The sequence below is a fragment of the Echiichthys vipera genome, assembly GCF_963691815.1.
Source record: "Echiichthys vipera genome assembly, chromosome: 15".
In the NCBI taxonomy this organism is placed as follows: domain Eukaryota; kingdom Metazoa; phylum Chordata; class Actinopteri; order Perciformes; family Trachinidae; genus Echiichthys; species Echiichthys vipera.
Window position 1 is genome coordinate 23,431,348 of NC_139840.1, and position 22,936 is coordinate 23,454,283.

The 22,936-nt window shown below is 42.4% G+C and overlaps 1 protein-coding gene across 1 annotated transcript in view; it reads left to right on the forward strand.

Moving 5' to 3' along the window:
* Positions 1-2,717: 2,717 nt before the first annotated feature.
* Positions 2,718-22,936, forward strand: part of carmil3 (capping protein regulator and myosin 1 linker 3) — an 81,010-nt gene continuing 60,791 nt past the window's right edge. The window contains exons 1-8 of the mRNA XM_083928998.1: positions 2,718-2,810; positions 6,835-6,929; positions 17,302-17,352; positions 18,898-18,957; positions 19,060-19,181; positions 21,897-21,991; positions 22,454-22,524; positions 22,690-22,763. Of these exons, the coding sequence (XP_083785124.1) occupies positions 2,753-2,810; positions 6,835-6,929; positions 17,302-17,352; positions 18,898-18,957; positions 19,060-19,181; positions 21,897-21,991; positions 22,454-22,524; positions 22,690-22,763 (626 nt within the window). The 5' untranslated portion in view covers positions 2,718-2,752. The remainder of the gene's footprint in view (positions 2,811-6,834; positions 6,930-17,301; positions 17,353-18,897; positions 18,958-19,059; positions 19,182-21,896; positions 21,992-22,453; positions 22,525-22,689; positions 22,764-22,936) is intronic.

The following is a 22,936-nucleotide window of genomic DNA, read 5'->3' on the forward strand; positions in this document are numbered from 1 at the left end:
CCTGCAGCTGCTTATTTGTCCAAGCAGCCGAGTGGTGACAGAGGGGCAAAAACCAGAGTCAATATAGGCCAAGCATTCACTCCATGGACGGAGATAAAGGAGGCATTAAAACGCACGCCCAAATGGCTACGTTTCTACTTGATCGGTAAGCTAACTTTAATGTTTACTTAAGAGTAACAGCTAACGGTAACTGTTAGTCAAACTCCTCTAATCCTTGTTTTTATGGTGTGATTTGCCGGAGGGGACGGGTTCAAACAGGCTCAAACAGACTCCGGCCTCCTGTAGGCTACTGGGCCGGGTCTGACCAACCTGGCAACCCGACTGCTTTTAATTATATTTTGTTGTTGCCACTACGATCTTGATACACTAGATGGCGGTGTTCTGCTCATTCTCAAATCCATATCGATATATAATATTTTGGGAGGATTTCCTGGTTAAATAAAAAACAAGACTGAAAATAGGTAAAATAAATAAATAAATAACCCCCCCAAAAAACAATAGTTTAATCACATTAATAGGTAAAATAAATAAATAAATAACCCCCCAAAATAACAATAGTTTAATCACAATTTTAAAATAATTTATTATATAATATAACTTATTTCATATTAAGTGTCGTTGGGGTTTTAGTCGAAAGGTCTGTTTTTTTAATTGAATGCCACCGGAGTTGTCATCAACGCCCGCCCCCGCACCTGTCAACCAATCACGTTTCTCTCAGAACATCTTCAGAATCACAACGCTGCAAAGGTGAACACCGGCTGCTGTCGCCATCACTTTCTTGGGATTTTATAGGTAGAACTCCAAGTTATAAAGTTAGAAATCCAAGCTCACAGGCGAACCAAGGTAGATAGCTGGCTAGTTAGGTAACATGTGCAGCGGAAAGTTAGCTAATTGTACTGTAAATGTGCACTGTTGTTGTTGTTAAGAGCTAGCCGCTAGCTTAATTCTGGTAACGGTCGGTGAGGTTACTAAGTGATTGGCTGAAAGGTGAAGGGGGCGGGCCCAGGTGACGACTCCACTGTCTGTCATGAGTACGTTACATTAGGAAAAGGCTACTATGAATTAAGACATTTTTTTGGTAATATTAGTTTTAGAATGACTAATTTATGTATTTATTTAATATTGAATGTTTTCGGGCGTCGTGATAAATAGGCTGTACAAACGGGAGTTACTACAGTTAGCCTAGAGCCTAAGTGTGTCAGTGTAATGTTCGGAAGACATCTTGAGGGGTAATAGTTCTCGCAGCTGAAACCCTCTTGTGTCTTATTGTTTGTTTCACCGGTTATTCTCATTAGGCTACTGTCGTTCTGATTTACTAACTGGATCTTTCTGAGATTCATTGCTGCCAATGGTTATCAGTTTTGTTTATTGTTTATCAATCTCAGATCCCCTTTAGCCGCTCAACATGGACTCCTCAAGGACTAATTCACAGTGACCATCGATGAAACAGTCTCTGCACTTTGTAAGTACCAACTATGCTATTGATCCCTCATTTCTTCTATTCAATCAACTGTCTTAAAGCAAATCTTACAACACGTTTGAAGACCATGTGCATATAAGGATAGTCTACAATAAACATGCCAGGGGGGCTGTTGTCAAGGAAAAACAATAATGAAATAAATAAAAGTATCTTGTAAAGCATCGGTTAGATGTAACTGTTTAATTTGAACTGTTACCCTTGGCCTGTGGTGAAATTAATGTTATGTTCAGAAGAAAAAATGTAGTAAACTGCAGTCAAATTGCTGGTCAAGTCACTCATGAGGATATTCATGATATCCCCAAAATTAAAATTGACAACGTTTAACTTATTGTGTGTTTTATCAACCTTGCAATAAAAATGATTCTTGCCCCATCCCTACCAATAACAGTCACTAATTAATTTCCAAATGAACAGGTCCAAAACCCATCCTAAATCAAGTCTGAATACTCTGATGTCCAGCTTACTATACTATCAAATGTCACTGTATTAGTACATTTTATCTTGAAAAGCATCGGTTAGATGTTTGAACAACATTTTTTATTTGTAGTCAGATATAGAGGAAATGTTTGAAAAGCACAGTAAAAAAAATAGCTTTTTACAAAATTCCACTTTGACAGAATTTTGGACTTTGGACTTAAGAATATGACATTTAGTGAATAAACAAGCAAATTGATAACTAGAATCGTGAACAGAGATTTCTGTCATATTCAGTAAAACCAAACAATAGTTTTCATAAGCAATACAAATTGATGGTAGATATGATATGCATCTTGACCTTTCGCCCCTTTGCATTCAATCCCTCTCTTTGGGCTAAATAAATATGGATTTAACAATAAATGTCACTCTCTAACAAATCTACAATGGTACAACATCTAATCCATCCACCTCCCACCCATCTCTCTCTCTCTCTCTACCTCCCTCTCTATACCTCCCTCCCTCTCTCTCACTCTCTCTCTCTCTCCCTCCCTCTCTCCTTCTCTCTCTCTCCCTCTCTCCCTCTCTCCCTCTCTCCCTCTCTCTCTCTCCCTCTCCCTCTCTCTCTCTCTCTCTCCCTCTCCCTCTTTTGCTGAAGTCGGAGGCGCTCCTCGGGTATTTGCCAGTGCGCGCCACAGTGTCGCCTCACATCACGCTGTACGGACCGGACTGTTGCTGCGCCCGTAGCACCTGCAGGCGCGGAGGGAGAGGGAAAAAGGGGGGTCGAAGTTGAAGTGAGCAGGGGACATTAGAGAGTGGAGGAAGGAGAAGGGGCTGGACCGGCGTGAGGAGCGCACCATGGCCTCAAAGGAGACCACAGCGGCGGGCTTCGCCAACGTCAGCAGAGAAATCACAGGTGAGCTCGAGAATGAGTTTGTGTTTAAAGCTCTCAGGTAGGAGGAGGGCGTGTTTCGGGGAGCGTGGGGTTAGTTTGTTTTTACTCAGCTTCTCTTTAAATCAGTTTACCAGCGCGGGAGTTATCGCTGCAGGCGAGCGCAGGAAATGCCTCCCAAGGCAAAGTCAGAGTTAATGGCTGTTGGAGCCGGTGGAGATTGTAATCTCATCGATATCGGAGCGGGAGTGTTCACTTTCCGATTGATTCGACATAAAGATCTACCGAGGGATTTATTGCGCACAGGGGTCCCGTAGTGCTGTCAGAGTTATATTCGAAGTGTTGTCGTGCGTGATGTGAGCGCGTCGTGGCTTTCATGTGTATTCACCAGGACTTTTTCGTGTCTTTCTTTTTCTTTTTGCATGTGTGCGCGTGGGAGTTATTGTGCGACTGGGAGCGCTTTAGTGCAGCAGGCAGCATGGGTTCATCTGCACACATACACACACACTGATCCTCTCTGCTGGGTAGACTGGGCAGAACAACACAAACACACCAACATGTTTGGATAATATGGTGTAAGGTGTATCTCTCACTACTAATTACCCAGACGAGGCAAATTAAATCTCTGCTGTTTACCAGCTCAACCTGGTCAAGCCCCATCTGTCTGGCCCGGTGATAAGATCCAGGCGGCTTTAGGCCATTAACACACCTGCCAATGGAGGACAAGATGGGAGGGGGGTGTGAGTGAGCGGCCAGATCCATCAAAGTGTCAAAAAGGCAGTGGGGATACGAGAAGGAATTGATCTATCTATCTTGATTCTTCTTCTTCACCCCTCCTGCCCCTCTCCACAAATTTGGGAGCAGATGCTGAGGTCACACCGGCAGGCCTTGGGGGCGCCGCCGAGTGTGTTAAAAGGTTTAAGCGATTGGATTAACGTCAATAACTCTCTGTTTGTCTTCGGCTGATCCTTCCTTCGATCTGCTGGTTTGATCCTGCAACCACCCGACCCCACCCGACCCCATCCCTGCCTCGTCCTCCCCGCTCACTCAAGTGTGAGAGCCAACTTCATGGTTGTTGCTGGATGTGGAAAGTGAGAATTAGGGGTGTGCAGTTAGTGAGAGTTGGGAGATTGCGACACAATGGAGCATCTTGACACAGCGTGATGCACTGTTTCTCCAATCTGGTGGGCTCATATTTAGCACAGGTGGCCCCTGCTTTAAATGTGGACTGTGAATGTCACGCAGCTTGCAGGAAAATGTGCGTGTTTGCAGTCTGACAATATTGGTTGGCATTGTGTCTGTGAATAGCAGGTTGCATGTTAGTTATTGTGGAGGGTATGTAAATGGAGGAGGTCTCTGTTGCGGTTCAGTGAGCTTCGGCAGGGCCGTGTGGTGTGGTGGGGTGGAGCGGTGTAGAGGCCCCTAAAGATTGCAGCTCTGGATCTTGTGGTCGGTTCCATTGAGATGAGCTGGGCTGCTTCTTTCTCTGAGGCTAAAAATAGCCCAGTTATGAGTCCTCTTCAGCTAGAGGTTGTGTGTGTGTGTGTGTGTGTTCGTCCTCAAGTTTGTGTCTTTGTAGCTGTCTACTCGCCTCTGTGACTGTTCACCCCTGTGTGGCTGTCTTTAAAGGAATAATCCACCACTCTATCCCTAAGCTGAAGATCAAAGACAGAACACGGCGACAGCATCATCAGCATCAACTTGTGATTCTACTGAGATATGGGCACATTTTCTCATACGCCACTATATTCAAATACTGCAGAGTTAATTTGGATGAAAGGGTTCAAAGAAAAGGTCCCCCATAATTAGGCATGGCGTGATAGGAAAATTTCATGTCACAATTATCCTGTCCAAAATAAATGCAATTCCCGATATTATCCCGATGATCATCAACAAATACTTTTATCTCTTAAACCACACTGAAATCATTTCACCTTACATTTGGTTAAGAAACCAAAGGTGAAAAACAAACAATGTTAAATAAGGTGAACACACTTGCAGCAATCATAGAGAGCCTATGAAACGATCAAACTTTGAATTTTTCTTGTTGATCAGCTATGTAAATCATACATGCAACAAACACTTTAACTGTTTAATTTGAACTGTTACCCTTGGCCTGTGGTCAAATTAATGTTATGATCAGAGGAAAAAATGTAGTAAACTGCAGTCAAATTTCTAGTCAAGTCACTCATGAGGATATTCATGATATTCCCAAAATTAAAATTGACAATGTTTAACTTATTGTGTGTTTTATCAACCATGCAATAAAAATGATTCTTGCCCCATCCCAACCAATAACAGTCACTAATTAATTTCCAAATGAACAGGTCCAAAACCCATCCTAAATCAAGTCTGAATACTCTGATGTCCAGTTTACTATACTATCAAATGTCACTGTATTAGTACATTTTACTATTATTCCTCTAGAACAGCTTCAGTGCTGCTTGGCAAAGAGTATTCCACTTATTTAGCGTTGCATTCCTTTAGTGTTGTTGGACTCACAATTGATTCTAAAAAGGAAACAAACAGGATACACATAGATGCAGCAGATCCAGAATTATCATCTCTTTTACTCCACCAACTCAGATCTTTTTTCATTGGCAAACTGTAGACTTCAACTCCAACCAATGCCACCTCAAGTGACAACACTTAAGGTTATTTATCAGACTTCACACACTTTCCTCTGGAGCAACAAAAGGCTTAATACAACGTGTTGTCTTTAACACAGTAGTTCTCCCTAGTGCCAAGTTCACACGGTGGGATTTTGACCCGGATTTTCCATTTTGCCACAGTTGTTGGAGCTCCCTAAAAAAATCCCCAGATCAGAGGGAAGTGGGCGTTGGCTTGGCGCTCACACATCGGTGTGCCTGGCAGACACATTCTAGATATAGGGGAGTCTGTCATGGAGCTACAGCCAATGTGAGCGAGCACAAGATAGGTTGAGAGGACATCTGGGAGGAGGGCTTGTGTGTAACAGTAGGAACTTTACTGTATGTGTTGTGATGGACCACAGTTGTTGTTGTACCTAGAGGAACAGGCTCCATTGTAAAGACGTGTGGAAACGGGCCATTTTGTGAACACAACACCACCCGCTTACACTTTTTGTCTTAGAACAACAGCTTGGAGCGCTTGTTTCTGGTGGACATCCAAAAATCCTGTCTCATAATACTACATTGTGTCCTGTGTCAGTTTCGTGTTTGCTTTTGTGAGAAGATGTAGTTTGGAGTCCAGGCACAGGGATTCCTGATTCCTGCCAGTCGCTGGTCAGACTGGTAGTGAGAAAACAAGTTGTGTAGTGTGACAATGCAGAGAACTGACAACTTTGAAAGTCGGGGACTCTAGAGGGATGAACATTATTCTTGGTTGACAAAACAATCTCATCTCCATGGCTACTTACTTTATTGATGCGGTCTGCAACAGAAGTTATTTTCTTTTATCTCTTGGTTACAGCTTCATTGCTTGGCTTGTAAAAGTAGGAAGCAAATGGTGAAAAGTGCCCATCACAATTTTAATCAGTTATCAAAATGGTTGCAGATAAATGATTCTAATCACTTTTTAGGATCATCAAGGTTGGCTTGAATGTTGAGCTTGACAGTTCATTCTTGACCTTAAGCAAATGTAATGTGCTGATGAAGACCATGTGTAAAAAGTCAACCACTCTTGGGGTTGTGATGTGAGAATGGTGGAGAGTGCTGCCTGACAAAATGTTCAGATGGGTTGTGTTCTGGTGATTTGTGAAGGTCATATCAAAGCATTTGTTTGTATAAATCAAACCATTCAGTGACCCTTCATGCAGATTCTTTTTTAAGCAGATTTGCTATCTCAACATTACAATATATTTTTTAGTCGATGCTGTTCTAAAATTCCATCATTCATTCTTCTGTATGTGTCAGCTGTATATTTTGAATTTATAGCTAGCTCGCCTAAAAGCTTTTTACAGTGTTTCTGCGAGTGCATCTCAGGGCAGCACATTTCATTCTGTGATGTGTTTACATTATGCAAGTGGCTCTCCTGTTTTACCACTCTTTTCCTCTGCTCTTCTCTCCAGAGAGCATCAGGAAGATGCTGGACAAGCAGGCTATTAAGTTTGTGCGAGCCATCAAGCAGGACACCAGGAGCGGCAAAACAGAGGACAGGATCCTGGTGAGTGACGCCAACACTCTCACACCCAACCACCCCCCTGTCACACCAGGTCACCTGGAAGAGATATTCATTGTTAAAGTGACAGTGTCTCAACGTGTTAGGTGTTTAATATGAAAACAGAATGGAACTGACTCCTTGAAGACAAACAGAAATCAATGGAAGTTAATTGCGACAAATTGAATGAGCCATAAGAAGCCACAGATTACCAGAGACACACAGCAGACGTGTTGAAAATCAGGCTTAAGACAGATGCCTAAGCAGAGCAAAGTGGACATGGCCTGCCGAGTCCATCCTCAGAGTTTATTAGATGTGGCAGGATGGCCTTAATGCCAAAGGCAAGGGTTTGGTGTGTGTGTGTGTAAGCCTGACATACAGAAGCATCATTTATTGTTTTTTTTAATATATCTGAAGAAGAAGCTTGTATGCCAGAGGGTGTGTGGGCAGCCTGAGATGTGTTCAAGGAGCTTGTGCTAGCCAAGGCCACCTCTGTTATTGAGAAATTGTCAATTAGTCAGCCACATTAGTGACTGATCAGTTACTCACATACAGTTTCTATGCACAGGAGAGGGCTCATTTCCTCCCCTAAAGACAAAAAAGAAGACAAGCTGATAAGTGAATCAAAACTATTAATCAGTACTTCTCTCAGTTTTCCCTTCTATGCTATTATTTCTCTTCTCCATCTACCCCCCGGACCTCCATCTATCTCCATCATTAGCACACCCCCCTCTATTTTTGTCATCTCCTCTCTTTGTTTCCTCTCCCTCCCTCCTTATCTGTCTATCTCGATTATTCTCCTCCCCGTCATCACCCCCCTCCTCCCACCACCACCACCCCCACGCCAGTCGCCTCTCACTTTCTCTCTCTTTCCCCTTTATGCCCTTCTTTCCTCCCTCCATCTTTACTCAAACCTGTAAAAGGGTATAGAGCTCCTCTTTCCATCAGAAGCAATTCAATTAGGCTTCTGCCTTATGAGAGTTTTTTACTATCCAAATGGGCCTTGGCTGCTGCTGCTGCTGCTCCACATTCTTTAAAGGAAGGGAGACGAGGGGGGTGGTGGTGGTGGTGGTGGTGGTGGATCTGAGCATTCATTGTAGCTTGTTGTCAAGGTCTGCTCCTCTAAAAGACAATCTTTTCACTAATGGATACATTTGTTTGGATATATGAAGGGTGAACAGATGAGGGAGTTTGTAAATAGACTGTTTGTTTCACTCTCTGGGTATTGTGCACACAATAGTCACTCATGCATGAAAATATCAATGTGATAGTTGGGGAAAGCGGACTATTTTTGGGATTGCTTTCTAATACAGAGATGAAACTTAGTCTTTTTTCTAAGCCTAAAGGCTTAGGTGAGGCCTTCTTTTACCTTCATCCTCCCTTTCATGTGGATCCCTCATCCAACAGGATCACAGCATCCATTGTGATTCCTCTGACTTGTTTTTTTAAAATGATACATTACATTGAGTTTATATTGACTGTACTGTACACAAGTCTTTGTTCTATATCTTTCTTTCTTTTTGCCTCCCTTTTTCCTCCGGAGGCTGCTGGTATACAGCTGTCTGTGTGTGTTGCCTGTACCAGCCATCATGCTGCGACACACACGCACACACGCACGCACACACAAACACACACACACACACACACACACACACACACACACACACACACACACACACACACACACACACACACACACACACACACACACACACACACACACACACACACACACACACACACACACACACACACACACACACACACACACACACACACACACACACACACACACACACACACACACACAGGGCCCTCAACCCATCTCAGACAGACGCAGGGAGGACTCAGCATGACATCCAAACGGCACCCAGGGCAATGCGTTGGGGAGCATCAACATTCATGTCTCCATCACGGGGCATGCAGGCACAAACGCACACTAATGTGTACAGTTTGACATGTGCAGGAGGCATATAAGTAGACACACATGGTTCAGTGCATCAAAAGTTGCCTGCATACACACAACAACGGTCATTATTAGATCGCACTATTTGAAGATTAGAAGCAACTCAGAAAACAAAGAATCTTCAAAGGCAGAGAAGTGGAGAGAGACAGGGAGGGAGGTCAGGAGGGAGGAGTGGGTGGTTGTGATGGAAAGGGAGGGGATGGCACCCCACAAGAGGAAAGGGAATTGAGGAAGGAGTATTGGAAGGGAGGGGGAAGGAAATCTCTGATGTGTTGTGATGCCCCAGTTGCCGATTTGGGTCTTCCGCCACTTATTTATCCCGATCGGTCGCTCCATTTTATCCTCTGTTGACTCTGCGTTTCCATTGCTCCCACCTAATAATGGGCTTATTCCTGGCTGAGACTGCGACTGTTTGACAGTCCAAAGCGTACTCAGACACTTATTTGCGCTTAAGTTATGCAGAGGTCCCACTCACGAAACTCTGGTTGAACTGAGGTTTGAGGGTGAGTGTGCTGCAGCATTTAAAGACTCGGCTGTGGTTGTGTGCTCACTGAGTGTGTATGTTTTGGGAAGTTTACAGCAGGGCTGTTATTTAGAAAGGTGGCGCAAGTACTTAACTATAAATAATTATGATTTATAGTCAGCAGTCACTTTTTAAAGTTGCGTTAATCCTCTCAATAAATTATGCATGAACCTCTTTATTTACTTAACCCAGAAAAAAACATTTTAGTTTCTTTGGGCTTCAACAACAGAAAATCAAGAATAGCTTTATTATGAGCCTCTACCAACTGGTAAAAAGGCCCATTTACAGTAAAACTACACTTTTTGTTTTTCGTTATTGTTACACATCTGAGTTTCTGGACTATTCATAGACACAAAAAATAAAATATTTAGTAAGGCAATTTAACATTTAGATAGATAGATATTCCCTCTGATCACGTAAGATAGTTGATAACTTACTACAAAGTCATCAGATTTTTGGTGCTATTAACTGTGTGTTCCTCATGGAAAGTTTAACACATACTGTGATTTTTTTTATTCTTTTCGGCTGCTAATTTCCTACAAGGAAGCCACCTGAAAAGATGCATGATGGTTCTGAAAACTGCAGTTCACCCGGGGAACAAACGAATGCTAGAAATGTACAAATCAATTTTCAGCGAGATATCAGAGCTCAAAATGTGCTCTACTAATGGTTGAGAGGACTTCTCTGTATCCTTTTTACTTTCTTAATATTCTGTTTCTCTTTCACCATATTATAATCCCAACCGCTGCTTATATCTACTCTGTACATTTCATGGAAGAGGGAATACGAGTAAATAAAAGAAGTGTAACGCTCACTGGCTGCACAGTCTGCCTCATGTCCGTAGAAGCATCATCATCTTTCTTCCTCAGGAATCTCATTTTCCTGAATTCAGTTGTCTTTGCTTGTTATTGTAATTTTGTTGTTGTTTTATTGTTTCCCCATCCGTTAAGCTTCTACAGTATGTTTCTTTTCCTCCACGTATTCTTTTTTAAACCTCATCGGCCTGAATTACCGTTTTCAGTCTCCTCGCAGTGCATCCTTTAAATGATTGAGTCTTACCGCTCTTTGGAATTGTTTAATCGCCTCTGTTCCTCAGTGCTCTATCCAGTGTAAACTACATCACTGACCTGTGCTCAACTGAAGTGATTCAATGGTGGTCATGTTAATCGAAGTCTACTTATTTAGATTTCTCATATTAGACCACAAGTGTACCACTCAGCCGGTAAAAACGGTTGTATAGCGTCTCCTGTGGCTCTGGAATAACCCAGATGATGTTTTCGCGGTTATCTTGTCTTGTGCTTGGAGGCTCCAGAGTTTTCATGGAAAGCTGGCATTTACTAGGCAGAGGTGGTGTTAATGAAGTGAAACTATTGGTTGCATTATGGGAAATGTAGGATCCAATTAGCATAGAAAGTAATGGCCAGAGTAGCTCGAGCTAAACAGGCAGGATCTTTATTCACTGGCCCTGCTGTGGTTGTTTGTGATGCTCTCTTGTGTCTAATCAAAATCAAACCATTGATAAAGACAGGAGAGCTGTGTCCATGATGCCCTCTTAAACCGCAGTAATGACTGTAGATCAAACTGTTGGTTGTATTGTTAGCATCAATATGTTTCACTGTGGAATGAAATAAACCTGCAGCCCAAACCTGCGCTGTATACTCTATAATTACAATAATAATCTTAATTGATTTGTGTCTACTTTCCGGGATCTTGCTTCATTTCATCCAATTACTGATTGATTGAAATGTATTTCCCTTGTCTTGGTTGACTGATGGAAATGGAGTGTAACTAGTTGGCAATTCAAGCAAACATTTCCCAGAATACCTTTAGACAACTTAGATTTGTAGGCGCAGAAAGATATACAGCACACAGCCAAGCAGCAAAACTGCTCAGAAATAACCCAGAAGATTTCCAAAGTCTTATTTTTATGCCTCTGCACCAGCCAGAGGCTTTTCTCTTTTCGGGTTGTCCTTTCGCCTGTCCATCTGTACATCAGTCTGTCCCATTCTTGTGACACGATATATCAGAAACACCTGGGAGGAATGTCTCCAAATCTGGCACAAATGTCCACTTGCACTCAATGATGTAACCATTAGATTTTAGAACAAAATGCTTTTTTTGTATAAGATTGTACAAGAATTCCTACGCTTTATTATTATAACAACATTTCATACAAAAGTTTGACAGGATACAATGATGAAGTGATGACAATTTCTATCCAAAACTTCAAAGGTCAACTTCACTGTGACATCCTGTTTCTGTCCATTATTCAACTCAGGAACAGAAGGGGAGACATTTGGTCGGATACTGAATCAGTGACACTAATCTTGAAGCTGGGGAGATTGTATAAACCGTCTGTGCTCTCAGGTGGAAGATGGTGTGTGAACCCTCCACGTTTCACCAAAAATAATCTTAATACCTTTTTATTAAATTCCCTCAAAGCCTTCCCTGCATATATAGTATTATGTAAACCTGGACAGTTTGGATGCGAAGTAAACTTGACTGGCTGGTGGAGGCATACATCCAACCCCATAGGTGGTAATCCTTTATTGTTGTTTTTTTCACTATAAATTGCACAATGAAGCCTGAAAGAATAGAAGATTTGTGGAAGGAGAACACTCATGGTTCCAGTTCAGATTAAAACCAGGATTATTATACCCTACATGTTCGTATTTAAGACAACTCAGACTGCAGGACAGTAGATCATCACTGAGGCTAAAATTGAGCCACAGTGTAACCCACTTTTGAATAAACTTGTTTTTTAAGTTGGGTTAGGGTGTTATGTGCGGTGGAAAACAAAGTTCAAAGCATGAGACGCTCGCTGAATTACATAATCAACTCGTACCTTTTTTAAATGGCGAAAACCAGGCCTTGCTTTCAGCTCCAAAGACACTTTTTTGCAGACTCCAGCTGTGCATTGGACTGTGAAAGAAAGCCGTGCAAAGCCATAAAGCAGTGACAGCCCGCGCTGGCAGCAGAATCTTCTGTTCTTTCAACACAACACTTCCATATTCTATGTTATGGCAAACATTACCACTGCATCATCCGCAATTTTCTTTTCCCCACAAGATGCTCAGCGTGGAGTAATCTTCTCTGCGAGTGTCCAGGATTTACCATCTCACTGTGCATGGTGAGCTCTCTGTGCTGTAATTAGGGCTGCGCTTTCTTTTGATTATCATTACACATGTTCGTAGCCCATGGCAGAAAGGGCTATGAAGTGTGACTGCTGACCTTCTCTCTTCCTCCCATGTGAAGGAGAGAAAGTGTGAGTGTGTTGTCAGGGCTGAGAGGCATCTCAAAGTATCTCTTTCCTCTATTTTATCTCTTCTTCCTATTCATTTTCTTTCTCTCCTTTGATCCCTCACTCTAATTGTCCTGATCCTCCTGTATTCACCCTCCTCTCCCTCTTTCCCTCTCTTCTATCCTCATCCGTTTGGCCTCTCCCACACTCACTGCTTGTCTTTATATCTCCTTTTTCTCCCATTTGCTCACTTTTTTTGATTTCCCCCTCACCCTTTTTTCCCTCTCAGTCCATTCGCCCAATCCCAATCTCCAGCCCCTTCTTCTCCTCATATACACTATATCTCAGCTCTTACTTCCATCCATAGTACAACCCTGCAATCCCTTCCCATTATCTGTCTCCATTTCCCTTTTCTTTTTTCTTTTTTCAAGAGGTCCTTTGGGTTTCAGAGCGCTCTCTTTGCCATCTCTTTGATTTTGATGCATTGGACTGGTTGGTTTTTATGAGAGAATCTGGAACAAGAAGTGTTTTTGAGCCTTAAATTTCTTTACTCTCATTTGGCTTCATCTCTTTCTCTCTCTCTCTCTCTCTCTTTGAACCACTCTAAAGTCCACTTATAAAGCAGGACCTGGGGCATCTGTGCCTTCAAACCCCCTGTCACTTTACACACACACACACACACACACACACACACACACACACACACACACACACGTAAGCTGACAGATTGACTGATGGCAGGGTTGTGTTCTTGGGATGCTGAGTTCACTTGAGTGGTGGTAGCCGACTGTGAATGTGTGTGTGACAGGGAGAGACAGGAAAGTGTAGTCCAAAGCCAGCTTAGAAAGCTATTGTGCATCATTATACGTGCATGAGAGTCCAAACGGAGTGTGTGTGCCGTATTAGCATGCCGGACTTATGCAAATATCTGCATCGGAATGTTTCTGATTTTTGTGTGTGTGTGTGTGTGTGTGTACTTTAAAATGCCCTTGTGTCCAAGCCAGAAATACCACAGGCGACCAAATCTGGCACTGATCCTCAGCTTGTTCCCTCAGAGGCAACGCTGTATGCAACACACACACACGCGACTCAGAGACACACTTTGATTTGCACCATCTCGTTTGAAGTGCAAGACCCACAGCCTGACAGCTTATGATTAATATAAGCCCCCGCCCTCTTGCCCTCAGCTGCGTGTGCATGCACACACACACACACACGCACACACACACACACACACACACACGCACACACACACACACACACACACACACACACGCACACGCACACGCACACGCACACACACACACACGTGTGAGAGAGAGATACATTTGTTGTTTTCATGCACGTACTGTATACACACTCCCATTGCATTACACACACTCCCACCCTGGCAGTGCCCTCGCAGTCTGCTCCAGGGGCCGGATGGCTGCCTGGTTCTTTGAACTAGTGCTTCTGACGCTGTGCCGTCACAGCAAGGGCACCACTGCACCCTCACATCCCATTTATTCGCCTACCAGTCCTTATCTCTAGCCACTTCATCACTTTCTCAGCTTGTCACCGACTGTGGTCTTGACTGACCAGGTCAAAAAAATCCACCATCTCATCTTAAAGTATTTCCAGGGCGGAAAATTAATTTCTGAGGGGCTTTTAGGATTTTCGATTTATCCTTGGAGGAGAAGGTTGCCAGAATGCCACATCAGGGGGAAAAAGTTGGTTGTGGCTGGTGATGCTTGACTTTTGGTATTTGTTCCAATTAATATTAAAGTAATTTATCCTTATGGCTTGATGCTTCAGAATGCAACATTTTGTTTTTACTTTTGTTTCGCCTGTTTTATACAGCTCATTCGGATGCAGTAATTGATCCAAGATCGTCCAGGAGGGGGTTAAATGAGCCCAGCAGTACTTTAATAGGAAGTTTACAGCTCCATTCAAAGGGGAAAAGTGACAATGTACACCCTGTGACTGCTATAAAATACTATATTAGACATTGTTTTAGACTTATTTTGTTTTAGACTACTCTAAAATTAGACTTTAAGGAGTCTCTCCTTTCATCAGAACTCGACTGTGTGAAATATTTCATCGGCACTTTACTTGAAGACAACTGCAAAGTTCCTCTGTTTCTAGAAAAATAGACCAATTTACTGCAGTTCTCATTGATAATAATGTGATAGTAGAAATTATTTTTTCATTCCTCTTGTCATTATATCCCATGGAACTTTATTTGGTCACGACTGCTGTCTAGTTTTCAACTTATGTCACATGTCTGACTCTTAACGCTTAAGAAATCAGACATCATTTGATCATTGACATCTCCGCTTCCCCTTTAGCAGCTGAGCTAATGTTAGCTTACATTATATTTTCACAGACTGACAGGACGAAATGCTGCTCAGCTCTGAATATCTGGAGATGATGATGAAAGTGATTGAAATATTAATGAGAACCTGGGATTCTGACTATTATTTACTATTTCTTGGCAATAGCAGTCAGTCACAGCTTGTTTTATATCAAAACAATTCTGAGTGGTATTCCATTCCCCAAAAATGTAATTGGCAGTGTCTACAGCAGTTGGCTTGCAATGCAAGTGCACCAGAAAACAGCTAACAGTATATTTTGTAATTTGGCTAATTTACGAATAGATGTTGATACAGCTGTTCAATTTTAACGCAACAGTCCTCCGTCAGTCGAACCTGGGCCACTGTGGTGAGGACTTTTAGCCGGTTTTTATGGGGCACCTGCTCTACCACTGAGCCACTGGACACCTCAGGTCACCAGTGTTTTGACAGAACTCAGAACCTAACGCACAATCACTGTAGTTTATGCACTTAAAATGGAAGAAAATATACCTAAAGTATAGAAATATGCTTCAGGTTTCAGAATGAAACACAGGCAGTTACGCATGCTTTGACACACAGTAAAGATTCGAAGCTTCCTAACAGCATGGATCCTGCCCTCGGTATTATGGGGGACCGTTGGGTGCAGGGATGCTGCAGTAAAGGGACATTTTTAAGGGAGATATTGTCACAGTGGCATGCTCTGGTTCAAACACTGTATCTGGTACAACTCGTATATAAAATAAATATTTCTCTTAGATTTTTTCCTTCACTGCTGCACATACCCCATCTAAGGAGGCAAAAATAACCATCTAGAGTATTGATTGTCTCTAATGATACTCCAATGGGCTGTAAATGATATATCAAAAGAGGACAAACCCTATACAAGAGGTCTTGTTCAGCATCAGAGAATCAAGTCAAGCCGTCAGAGAGCCTACATTATTGATGCCTCTGAACGCTATGAGATCTTCTGTCAGCTTGCAAGACTTTTGAAGGGAGAAGATGCTTCTGTCTTTCATTTTCTCACCATATCTCACCTCTCTCTTTTCTCTTTCTGTGTGCCTCAAGGTCCCATCACACAACCCTCTCTCCTACCCGGATTTATGTAGCAGAGTTTCAAACTTGTCAAGGAGCTGTGATTGGACTAACAATCTTCTGCGAAGACCCCTCCACCATCTTAGTGTGGAGATTTTATTATTCCATCTCCTCCTTTTTACTCTCATGTTTTACATTAATTTGCCACTTCTCTGTGGGAGTCTGTTCCGGTTGTCTGTATAGTTAAGGCACAGGGTTGATCTGTGAGGCCAGCTTTGTCGGTAGTAGGTGTAGTATCTGAAGACTTCATTATCAGGAGGGAAATCTGGTGTCCCTGTCCTTCTATCGCCTCCTCTCTCTCTGTATGTTTCATTTTCTTTCTTCGTCTCACCGCCACACAGCGGGGCGCCATTAGCCATTCACCACAGAGAGGCCTTGAGGAATTGAAAGCGACGGAGCAGAAAAAGAAAAGAAAATCTGAAACGGGAAGGGAGACAGGGGAGTTGCGTGGAGGGCGGAGGAGGAGCAGGAGGAAGGAGGGGTGAAGGCAAGTGGGGATGGAGTGAGGTGTTAAGGCGGGAGCAGGCCAGACAGGGCAGGGAGATGGAGGGATTAGGGATTAAGGAAGAAGATGGGGAAAATGAAGAGATTTCCATGGAGATGAAGAGGACTGACTGAATGCAAAGGAGGGAATTTGAAGACCAGAAAAAGAGCAAAACCAAAATGTGCCCAAGAATTGGAGTAAGAGCCAGGGAGGGATATAGATGCACGGGGCATGCATGTGGTATGTTAATTATGGATTTTTGAATTATGAATGAGATTAATTACATAGGCAGATGTGCATATATTCACATTTTCTGTCTCTTACTTTACCCCAGACCCCTTTTTAAATGGTAATGCCTTTCTTTGGCTAAAAGCACTTCTCTGTTTTTGCTTGCTCTTTGCGTCTTCTTTGTCCTCTTTCTCCCTTTTTAATTTTTTTGTTAGTTTCCTCCCTGATGCAATGAGGCATCTGTTGAATAAGGGCTTCTTAGTTCCATCAACACAAGTTGGGACAAAAAATCGCACTGTCATATGACTCTCAATCGCGCCATAATATTTCTTACACACGCGCTATCATCATTAGCTTGCTAATGTCTGGAGTGCTTAGCATGACTTACGAATCATTGGGACGAGCCGCAGAGATGATTTTCTCTCTTTATGGGGTGTTTGTGCTGTGCTATTTTTGCTGTGATTTGCATTTCCTGCTCTGTGACAGAAAAATGAATGTGTTCTCCCCTCAGGTCCTGGCAACATGGAGGCTGTATCTCTTTGCTGTCAAAGTGCCCACCAAGGTAAATGTTCCCCCCACTCTCAGTGGAATTTTATGGCTTTCACTTGCCAGCCTTGATCTCATGCTAATTCACAAGAGATGTGACAAAAAAGAAGCAGACTTTCAGGGCGGGGAGAGATAACGATGATGACTGCAGTGATGATGCTTTTGAATGATAATGATGACAATGAAGACGATACGTTGGCAGTTGGCATGACGTTGGGGAAATATGCTTATTCACTTTCTTGTTGGATGAGAAGATCAATACTACTCTCATATTTTAATTTCAAGCTACAGTAGTTGGTTAGCTTTGATTTAATTTTGTTTTTAGACGTTTGATTATGGATTAAACAAACAGCTTAGCTTTAGAGGTGCTGGTCGGCAGATTTTGTGGCCTTTGGATAGAGCCACGCTTGCTGTTTCTCCATGCTTTCAGCCTTTTTCGAAAGCTAAGCTTCATATTGTACATGAGTGGAATCTATCTTCTTCTATAACTCTAAGCAAGAAAGCAAATAAACATATTTCCCAAATGCAAGCCAAACCTTAAAGGATCATCACTTTTACCATCGCTTTCATCAAAACTATCGATACTTTAATACTTTTAAATGCCACATTTTTTCAAAACAATGCGATATCCACATTCAATGGTATTGTAAGTATCAAAGCTTTTCTTTTTTTAAAAAAAACAAGTGAAAGTGAAACAGCCGGGAAAAAAATCAACTGTGTGTTGGTATGTGCTCAGTGACTTCGCTCTACCAGCACTGTGAGAATGATGTTAATGAAAAATTTAAAGGAAACAAATGAGCCTATTTTCCGTTATCTTGACAACCTTTCTTTTATCAGTCATGATAACAGTGCACACACCGGAATAATTGCTGCGATCTGTGACAACATCATAACAAGTCTCATAACAGAGCAAGAAACACGAGTGGTCAAACATCAGACGGGCTGTGAGTAAGTCAGCAGTGCCAGTGCCTCATTTTCTTTGGTTTAGAGTGGCACATTGAGAGAGTTGGGCAGTTATGGCACTTTTTGGAGCCATGCGTAGCACTGATGGGGCTAGCATTTTTATTATTTTCCATCGTTTTGTTGGTCCTCTACGCACATTTTTGGTTGTTCCAGAATCCTGTTCTGTTGAATACAAATATCCAAATTTGATCATGGCCTTAGTCAGGATTTTAACAGAATGATACTGAGTTGCTGCCTACCTGTCAGCAGCTAGACTGCAAGTCAACAAACCAACAACTGAAACTGAGGGCACAAAATATTAATAATCCTTCATTGCTGTTATGTAACTACAGTAAGCACAGTAGGTCCGCCGTGATGGATGTTTACAACAAATAGGATAATCATTTTACTGTTAGCCTCATTTCGGTTCAGTTCACCGAGTTTCTTGCCCCATCTGACTTCTTTGAAGCGATGTTGATGCAGTCCCAATTGTCAGCAGTTACTTTTGTGAATACAATAGTTTAAAATGAGGCCCAAAAAAGTAAGCCCCATATTGTAAGAAGATTACAGAGATAATTATCCTCTAAAGACAACAATAATGCTTTTCTGCTGTTTTCAGATGGAGGTCACCTTCAACTTCTTGGAAATCCGAGCAATGAACACCTATCCAGAACACCAGGTGATCCACTCAAATCCAAATGATCTTCCTTATGTTTGAACCTTTTTTTTTTTATAACGGCCTTAAGCGTTCCAATTGGAAAACTATCATGTCCATTTACAGGTTATCATCGATACAGACAAGACCACCTACTCGCTCAGACTACAGACCCAGGAGCAGCTGGATCACATGGTCAGCCACATCAACTACGCCCTCTCCCGTGTCTTCAACAACTCCATTTATGCGTAAGCATCTTTGAGCATCCTTGCCACGAGCAAATGGACAAGCCTTTGTGCTTTTGTGTTCTATGTGCTGAGGAGCGAAGACAAGTTGGCCGACGTTAACAGCACTCGACAGTGCGTCGGCAAGTTGGCAGCTTCACTTTCGGGCAGCATTCCTCTTCAGCAGCCAAATGCTTTCTTGTTTTGCTGTAGTTTTCATCCAACCCATTTCTGTGTCACGGTAGACTTTAACACCCAGCAATCAGTGAGATTATATCAACCAGCTGACACTGAGTAGGCTTTTACCTTAAGGCATTGTGTTGGCTCTTTTTTTCTTTGTTAAAGCAGCTTATTTAGTCGAATCAATGCATATCAGAACACACAGTCACTCACGGAGAAATAGAATCGGACCTGCAGTCAATCAGCCATTCTTCTTACACAGCTGAAAATCCTGAAGTGTAGAGTATGTCCTCTGCACTTTCTAAAGAGGAAAGCATGTAGGACACACACTAAAGAAAAGATAGAGTTAAGTTCAAGCCCTGGAATTTTTGGTCCCATGATCATGTGAATGTATGGGTGAGCCGACAGGCAAGGCAGACTGTATCCCCCTCTCCCTTGGATCTCATCTACAATTTTTAAGAGCAATGGGATTGACTGTGCTCCGACTATTGACCTGCACAAGGCTATCTCCGCACTCTATCATCTTTCAGAATGGCTCTTTTCCATTAGGGCCACGGCAGATGATTGCTTCCGGTGAGAACATTTAAAGAGAATAAAGATAGAGGGGAGGACAGAAGGAGGGAAGTTGTTGTGGGTCTGATTGTGCAGCCTTGTAACTGATTGGTGCCGCTGTATTGAAATATACAATGCAGATACTATCAAGATAACGGGCACATACAGTACACGCGCGCTCCAGGGGTGGGTGGTGATTGTTCGAGATAAGGTGGGGGATTAAGGTCACGGATGTGGTTAGGTGTTGTGTGTGATTTGTTGACAAATGGGATTAAGGATGGTGTGTGTTGAATGCAACAGTATAGTGCTGTAATCCTATCAAAAAGCCAACGTAGGTAGAGCACAGTATTCTGTACGAACACAATATTTACTTAGTGATACCAGTCCTGGCTGTTTTCTGCTTACTGGATGCTTTTGTCAAAGGAATATTTGAAAGAAAACAATCAGTATGCTGAGGAATATGCTTATTTTTTATGTAATTTCAGCAGGGAGCGACGGCAGCTTCAAAACGCAACTCAAATTATTCACGACCAAAGCAATGCCATAAGCTGTTTCAACATTGCAGTCATTTGCTTTCCATCTTAATTCTGACTGTAGCAGCTATAATCAATGAAAAGCAAGTCTGCTGCAAATGTGCGTCCTGCCAATGCAAATAAGACTTAAAACTTGAACGCAAAGATGACACAGTTTACATCATAATCTTTTTGTCAGATACCCTTTTAGTAGCTTTATTTGCTTAGTTGTCTGAGAATGTTTTTTTTTTTATACCTAACAATGTCTTGCAGGAAAAGTGCTAGCAGGGAGCATTAGAGTTATACTCATTTAATCATTCACACCTGGAAGCAGCCTTGTATCAGTGTACCTTCTCCTGGGCACTGTAGTGCTCCACTTATGCAGCTGGGAGTTCAGTGACTTGCTTAAGGGCACTTCGGCTCGAGCAGCTTAGGGAGAGGGAAGCATAATATTTACCATCCACTTTTTACCCAACCTGTAATTGGGACCAGAGGCTTTCTAAAACCAACACTGCTTCTCAAAAGTCAAGGATAGAGTCCCTCCTGAAATGATAGACAATGAAGACCACTTTGGTCTGGACTGAAATATCATGCAAGTCATTAGGATGTGTCCCCTGGACCCTATGAATGTCTGTACACAGTTTCAGGGCAATTCATCTAATAACTAGAGATATTCTAGCCTGGACCAAAGTGGTTGAACAAATTCCTACTGACTTTGTAATGACTTTGGCAATCCCATGACTTTACCTCTAGCTCAGTGGTTTTTAACCCTTTGCCTAGCCGCCCCCTTTCTCTAGAGGGTAAGGGGTAGGGGATGATCAGGGAGAGATGGCAGGTCAACAGAAGATGCCACATGAAGTGGTATACATCGTATAAAAGCTGAGAACTTGAAGATTAATTTGAGATGCAGCTCAGCACCGTGTGTCAAGGTTTTCCAGTCATTAATCTGTAAAAGAAATTAATTAAGTACATTATGATTTAACTTTATGAAGGCCATTATCATGCTAATGTATGTCTGATGAGTTGTTGCAGGGTTGATACCATTTGTTGGACAGATTTGGTGCACAATTTAACCATTTTCAGACTCTCAGGAATTGATGAAAAAAATGGTCAAAAATCCCTCCAAAATACCACATTAAGAAACCAAGACCTTGAGAAACATCAGTGTCAAAACTTTTGACATTTGGAGATTTCTGGAAGAATTGCATTTTTCTGCGATTGGGTGGTGAGCACCCTGTTACTATCCCTGTTCTGGAAACTACTCAATATGCCCAGGAAAGTCATCCATTTTCTGAATGCCCAAGGTCTCCAGTTTGTGGTTGTAAAGTTTTATGAGGCTTTCATTATCCTAGAGGTCACAACAGCCTGCTACAGCCTCTAATAGACAATAAGTAGGCTTGTAGTCAACCCACAAGCGGAGGCTGTAATTTTGAGCATTAAAATGGCTGTAGCTGTTGTCTTGTTTCAAACTGTTCTCTCCTCCTTCGTCTTACAGTCCTCCTATTTGTCGGGCAGAAGGAGACCTGACTGAAGGAAGTCACAAGTTTTCACCAAACTCTGAATCGTCATTAGAGCCCCAGAAAACATGTGGTGAGTCGTCTATGTTACTGTCTATCATACAGAACACATGCATACAGACATACACAGTTGCACTTCAGAGTCCATCCACTCGCTGACTCACTGACACGCACCAAATCATGTTCGGAGACTCATCCTTAAGTGGGTCAGAAGACCAAAGTTGCTGGATGCACTCCCTTTCTGCTAGTAATCCCATTAATCTACAAGAACTGCTCTTTCATGCTGCAATACTTTCATCTCACCTCAGTATTTACAGCTAATCTCTCTCTGTCTCTCTTTCTCTCTCTCTCTCTCTCCCTCTCTATTTCTCTCTGTGCTGACTAGTTGTCTCTCTCTCTTTCTGACTTCCTCTTTCATCTGTCTGCATTCTTTTCATCCATATATTTGGCCTTAACCCTGCTTTATATATCCTTTCCATTTCTGATCTGTTCCGGCCTGGTTTGGATTGATTCGTAGTCTTCTCCACCTTTTCAGGAGGTTTTTCTGAGACCTATGCAGCCCTTTGTGACTACAATGGAATTGGCTGCAAAGAGGAGGTGCAGTGGGTGAGGACACTATACAGGCTCTACTAAGCTGCTCCTGTTTATTGTGTTGTTCAAGATACTCGTGTTATGTACAACTGAGAAAATTAAGATCTTTCTTTAATCTGTCTGTAAGTAACACACCGTTTTTTCTCATCATCCCTCTCTTTCTCCCCTACTCTGTTCCAGGATGTTGACACCATTTACCACTCTCAGGACAACAGGGAGTTCAATTTACTGGATTTCAGCCATCTTGACAGCAGGTGACATATTTTATTGACATTTCAACCACCACCAGGCTGATAACAATATACCAGCATGCACTGATTAGAAAGACACATGTAACTTAGGCTACATACACACAGTTACATTTTCTTTTTTGTCTGGACGGACAGAAACGGAGACCTTTGGAAACGATGATGCAGACACCCTGGTG